The following is a 6,281-nucleotide window of genomic DNA, read 5'->3' on the forward strand; positions in this document are numbered from 1 at the left end:
CAAAATGAGCTTCGGTGTCAGTGGTATCGCTCCTCATCATCGCTTGCCCCGGGGGGAGGGAGGGGAGGGGAGAGGGCCGGTGGTCCGAGGATTCGAACCACCGACCCCCGGGGGGACGGAGCCAGCTAGAGCGCGATACCACTACACTACCTAGGCGGCGAGAGAAAACGGCGTCTGGATCATATTTGAGCTGCCTTCGCCCGGCCGTTGCAAACGGAAAGTGGAAAACGAATTTCTAGTGGGCCTCGAACCTCTGACCATCGGTTCTCCGCGCTGGCGCTTTACCGACTGAGCTACGACGCCACGATACTGTCGATGGCTGCGAGAACCTTTTTTGTGCGTTCGCCCCTTCGCAATAGAGAGCGGAGGAGCGAGAAAAATCGTGGACAGCCCGCTGTGGGTGAGAGTCGTTCCCACACCGACGCGATCTGTCGCAGACGCCTTAATCCACTCGGCCACTGACTGCTTGCGGGGAGACTTCGTCCGCTTCTGCCTATGTCTCTACAGGCCATCTGGAACGAACTTTCAAATATTCAGCCAAGGCCTGGATTCGATCCGAGGCCGAAGCACAAGTATCAACGCAATTTCATTCTTTTTTGTTGTAAAACGGGTATTCGAAAAGGCTGGCATACAGTGCGCCCCGACCGGGAGTCGATCCCACGCCACTGCGGTCAATAGTCGACGCTCTAACCCACTCGGCCGGCCACTGACAGCTGGTGGGGGGAACTGTGTCCGCTTGTGCGTCTGTCTGAAGTGGGCCTGACTGACCATGCCACCTACTCAGCAGGCGCCGCAAAAACATTCGCCTCCACCAGGAATCGATCCCGCGCCCGCGCCAGGCGGGGGCCAGTGAACCATGCCCCGGCACGCTCGCCTCTCGGCTGTCGGCTCCAGTCGTCAATATTGAGTTCAGAACTCGGTCCTGCTTTACGAGTTTTGGTCTCCCGTATTGCACGCGTTCAGGTCGAGTCAAGTCCACCTCCTCGACGCGCTGCAGCCCGGGTCGAAATCCTGGCCAGAAACACGGACAAAGGCCGAGAAATGCACCTAACCTAACCCCCGCGCGCCCGGGATTCAAGATTCAAGATTCAAGGCGCGCGAAGCGCGCTTTGGGGCTCATTTACTGGCCATTTTCCTTGTTTCTGGCCAGGAGTCGACCCGGGCTGCAGCGCGTCGAGGAGGTGGACTTGACCCGACCTGCACGCGTGCAATCCGGAAGACCAAGACTTGTAAAGCAGGACCGAGTTCTGAACTCTCCACTGACAAGTGGAGCCGACAGCCGATAGGCGAGTGCCCTCGTCCGTGGTGCCCAAGACACTGTCGGCCCAGGGGTCGAGTCCTGGTTGGGGCGAACACTTTGTTGTTGTTTTTTTGGGAAAGGGGGGGGGGGGCTGCTGAGTAGGCGGTCAAGTCCACTTCCTCATGTCGGCTGGTCTTTTGTCCTAACCCATCGTCAGGCCGTTTAGACACTTGAATAGACATTTCTGCGTACGGCTATTGCACCGCCAGGCTACTCCCATCCGCTCCTTAGCCGTGAGTCGACTGTATCGCGGATACAGACTGTCAGGAGCCGCCCTGCCGCGCCGCGCGCGTGGAAGCGTGTGGAAGCCCGCCCTTCCTAGGCGCCACGGGCAGGGCCCGTGGGTAAAGTCCAGTGGCCACTGCAGCTAGGTTTTTGAGATGAGTGGCCGCTACCTTGACTTTGCGAGGAGAAATGCCCGATGACTCGAGACGGGTCCGGGAGGGCCCCTGTACGCTCGCAGGGCGGGCCGCCGGCACGAGTTAGCTGCTTGGCGGGTTGGCCTACCCAGTGCATTGCAGGCGCTATCGCCCTTGACCGCCAACCAATACTTCTCATTGTTGGCTGATCAACAAATAAAAAACAAAAACACTCACGAGAAATTGTATTAGTAAAATTAGCACAAGATTTTTGCCTCTATTTGATGAAAATATGGATATATTTGGTCTCTTTGAGGCTGTCCTCTCACTTCGCCCCAACGGTCCTGAATATTTGTTCTGGAAGAAGTTTTTCGGCATGGTGAATGAAAATTGGCTACGCAGCTTTGAGGAAAGGACAAGAGGTGGCTGTAAGTCTGTAAGTTAGGGTCAGAGTTTCCCGGTGGTGTGGACCCAGTTCACAGACTACAGATTCAAAATTTATTGCAGCATTTTATATTTATTGGGACTTCATTGAAGAGGTAGACAGTACGTTGCCAATGGGCCAGCAGTACCAGCAGGCCCTTGGAGTAGTTTCTGAGAAGACTCAGAATACCCTGAGCTCAAACAACTGTGGAGTGCTGTTGGACACAGCCATGCAAGTCTTGAACACGCGAAAGAGGGAACATAGCAGGTATCCACAAAATGCTGGTTTGCTTTTGTATCCATGGTGCAAGAGAGAGAGTTTCAGGTTTCACTGTCTGCATTAAATTTGCTGGATCTAGGTTTCCAGAAGACCCAAACAATTCAAAGTGGGTTATCCATGAGAAAATTATTGAAATATGGTCTGCTTTGGTGAATCAACTGCAAGAGAAAGCAAGCGGAAGAGGTTGATTGATTAACTCAAACAATTGGAAGAAAGACTTTATTCAATCTTATTTTCCAGACATTTAAATTTTCACACTGAGTTATGTTTTCAAGAACAACTTGATTCATTAGTATGGCGCTTTAATGCTAAAATCAGTCAAATCATTGAATTTTTATCTTACAAATGTAATATGGTTGGAATGTTGGGAGACAAAAAACTAAAAGTTAAAACAAAATCTGCTTTCAAGCATATTGTGATTAGGGGGAGAGAGATAGAGATAGAGAGAGAAAATGGGGTAGGCAGGAGATAGTTAATGGAAGGGGATTTGTAACCAGAAATTCCAATAATGTCTAAAACATTGTACATAGCAGTCTAAATGACTGACGAACAGTTCTGTTTCTTGATAATAGAAGTAAATAATCACATTGTGAAAACAATGGCAATGATCTTACATAGCTCATTGCAACAAAGAGATTTAAGTATGTTCTGAGACCTGAAAAAGAATCACATTTAACTTGAAATACCAAAACATCATAATTTTAAAAAAAGATCTATGCAATAGTACAAGGCCAGTCTTGTAAGTAGTTTTGCAAAATAATGATATACACGAACAATATCTAATTGTTTGCCCAACTGTGCTGCGGTCTACAAGCCTCCTTTATTTCAGTAGATAGAAATGGACCATATAATGAAATTGATAGCAACAAAAAAATAACAAACTCAACAAAATAGTTTCACGACCAGCATATGATAACTCAGTTAAACAAAGACAATTCAGCGATATCAAAAACATTCATTACTCATGAGCGCTTTATGAAGTTAGAGTATTTCAAATTGCATAACAAAATATTTACAATTCATGATAGTCGTTAATTTGTTTTTAGACGACTGATCATCCACATTCTTTTCACAAATATATTACAAATAAGATAATTTCAATAAACTCTCATGTGCTCAGATTTGGCACAGACACCATTAAAAAACTCTTATCATTTATTTGGCATCTTGGGAACTATATTTTTTGGTATAAAATTCTTAAAAGGTGAATCTTAACAGGACAAATTTAGTATTCCCACTTGTTCAAGTACAATAAAGGCGTAAGTTAGAAAATAGTGGCCATTTCTCGAGTAAATCAAAACTGAAAAGTCCTTCAAATAGAGTGTGACGATTTTTATTCTTTTAGTGGTTTTAGCAATGTTGCTGAGTATGTACCATTCTATGGTTCAACATAAGCCACATAAATTTGATGAGTAAAAAGCTCAGTTCAGTATTACTGTTCACAACTGTCCACAACCTTATTCCTACCAAGCAGGTAAGAAGCAAATCATTTTGGTACATGTGAAATCTCTTAAAAATCACAAAGTTCTGTGTAACTTAAAAAACAGGGCAAACAGTTGACAACTTAAAATATAGAATAATACGAACACAGCTCAAGACATAATTCTTCACATTGAAAACGATGCCAAAAAGTCTTTGAAACACATCAACTAACATATAAACACATGCATTTGACAAAATAGACATCAATATTTACATAATGCTGTGCAAGCACACTATGACAATAACAATGCTTCTTAGACTTAATAATGCAGCAAAGATATGCCTTCAAATGTTAGCGGACGGGATTTTTAGAGGATCAGGGGACTTACGTTTTTCAGAGAAGTAAATTTACTAACATCAATGGGTTTGTATCCAGGCTTTGCTTGTGGCAATTTCTTTGCTGCTTATCTCATATTTAATACAGATGCACAATTTCAATGCACATTTTAATGATCCCTAGTGCTTCAACACAAAGCTCACAGTGGTCAGCAAGAGTAGCACACACTGTGCAGAGATTATGTAAGCCTCTTAATTTTAATTTCACAGAGACACCAAATAGATTCACAGTAATAAAAAAGGTTCATTGATAAGGACAGCAATGAACTAAAATACAATAATTAAAAAGCACCATAATCACATTTTCTCATCTCTTTCAAACATATTTTCACATTCAAACAAGGACATATGCTTTAGTAAGTGGGTAATGTATACCACAAAGAAGTGTTGGGGAAAATGGGGTATAATGATCTCACACTTTTGTCCTTTACTTACTGGAACAAATTTTTGTGTCCTTAAATTAATAACTAATTTCCTCATATGCACTCACATCACAGATATATGTTCAACTATGGAAAAATTGAACATGGTAACATCAACACAGTAGAAGACAATTTACAGCTATTATTCACATAAACGCTCCCTCTAGAAAAAAACAAATAAAACAAAGAATAGGTCCAATAAGAAATTTGTTTGGAAGCACTGACTTTTAGTGTCCTGCATTAAGTATCGTGCTTCACTAGGTTTTTGTGCCCTTTGGCCAAGAAGTCCTTGTCTGTACAAATATATAATATATAACTTATGTACACAACATTTTTTCATATTCTCTGTCCTAATATGTACACTTCTCTTGACGGCCCGGCCAGGGGACGGAAAGCTTTGACTAGACTAGCAGGGCGGCTCTGTACACGGTCTCCACCATGAGTCCGCAGGCGGGCCCTCCTCACCGGCGGCCAAGGCCGAGGCTAGGGAGACACTGGAGGCACTGCGTTTCCTCTTGGCGGAGGCTCCGGGCTCGTCGCCGGCGTTCTTCTTGACGAAGCGTACATTGTAGGGATCCTCGGCCAGCTCCGGGTAGCGGAAGATGTCGTGGATGAACTCGCCCTCGTACGCCGCGGCCTGCCCGGTCTTGAGGATCTCGTCCTGCTCCGAGGCCGACCACTCGACGGCCGAGCCGAGGCCGGAGCCCGAGCCCGCCAGGCCGCTGCGGATGGCCTCCTGCTCGCGGTGCCACGCCTTGCGCACGGCAGACATCTTGGCGTGGTGCAGGATGCGTTGCTTCTCCTTCTCGGGCGTCGTGCCGTACCGCAGGTTGATGACGGCCGTCTGCGTGTGGATCTTGAGGTCGATGATCTGCGAGAGAAGTGAGTCGGTTGTGAATGAGTCGGTTTCGGTTCACATAACGTCAAACGCGTTCCCATCGAGGTCCCCGAGAGTTTGTTTACCTTCTCCTTGTCGCCAGTCTTCTCGTGGAACGTGGTGTTGACGGAGCCGCCCAGCCGCTTGAGCTGCGCCTTGTCCTCGCCGGCGCGCTCGACGCGCGGCTGCACGAAGAAGAGCGTGTCCTGGGACGCGCCGTGCACCAGCAGCAGCACGTCCAGCATGTACGAGCCGTTGAAGACGGAGGTGAACACGTCCCGGTAGATGGGGTTGGCCGACGGCACGCTGTTGATCTGTATCACCAAGACGCACAGAGTTAGAGTCCCTTCGTCGCGGAGGTCGCCGCGCGCGGCCGAGGTCGTCCACACTCACCACAGCCTGGCCCTGCGAGGTCCGGGACACGATGATGCCCCGTCCGAAGGGCGGCTCGAACGCCGAGCCGATGCGGAACGTCTGCAGGGGGTTGTTGGGCGGCCAGGTGCGCCGCGTGTGCGCGGGGGCGGCGGCCGACGGCCAGCCCGACACGGACAGGCGGTCGCTCAGCAGCCGCTCGCTCAGGTGGCTGAGGAAGCCGGACACGACGCTGAGCGGCGGCCCGTCCTGGGCGCCCACCGCCATCGACGGCCGGCTGGGCGCCACCGTCTGCGGGGACGGGCTGGAGAACGGGCTGAGCGGGCTGAGCAGGTGTGGCTGCGGCCCGCCCAGCGGCCCGCTCGGGTACAGCTGCGGCGCCATGGACGCGATGTCGTAGCCCAGCGCCGACAACCAGCTGCGGTGGTCT

The 6,281-nt window shown here is 48.8% G+C and overlaps 2 protein-coding genes across 2 annotated transcripts; one reads left to right on the forward strand and one right to left on the reverse strand.

Moving 5' to 3' along the window:
* Window positions 1–1,901: 1,901 nt before the first annotated feature.
* Window positions 1,902–2,575, forward strand: LOC113207230 (uncharacterized). Its single transcript, XM_026423699.2, has 3 exons — window positions 1,902–2,087; window positions 2,167–2,350; window positions 2,442–2,575. The coding sequence occupies exons 1-3, from the start codon at window positions 1,952–1,954 to the stop codon at window positions 2,548–2,550; spliced, it is 429 nt and encodes a 142-aa protein (XP_026279484.1). The 5' UTR covers window positions 1,902–1,951; the 3' UTR covers window positions 2,551–2,575.
* On the reverse strand, window positions 2,567–6,275 carry LOC127749480 (teneurin-a-like). The gene is made up of 3 exons (XM_052267716.1): window positions 5,873–6,275; window positions 5,566–5,793; window positions 2,567–5,473 (listed from the first exon to the last, which is right to left on the reverse strand). Exons 1-3 carry the CDS (start codon window positions 6,233–6,235, stop codon window positions 5,009–5,011), a joined length of 1,056 nt encoding a protein of 351 aa, XP_052123676.1. The 5' UTR covers window positions 6,236–6,275; the 3' UTR covers window positions 2,567–5,008.
* Window positions 6,276–6,281: the final 6 nt, after the last annotated feature.

This window comes from Frankliniella occidentalis, unplaced genomic scaffold (assembly GCF_000697945.3).
Source record: "Frankliniella occidentalis isolate FOCC.00 unplaced genomic scaffold, Focc_3.1 Scaffold58, whole genome shotgun sequence".
In the NCBI taxonomy this organism is placed as follows: Eukaryota; Metazoa; Arthropoda; class Insecta; order Thysanoptera; family Thripidae; genus Frankliniella; species Frankliniella occidentalis.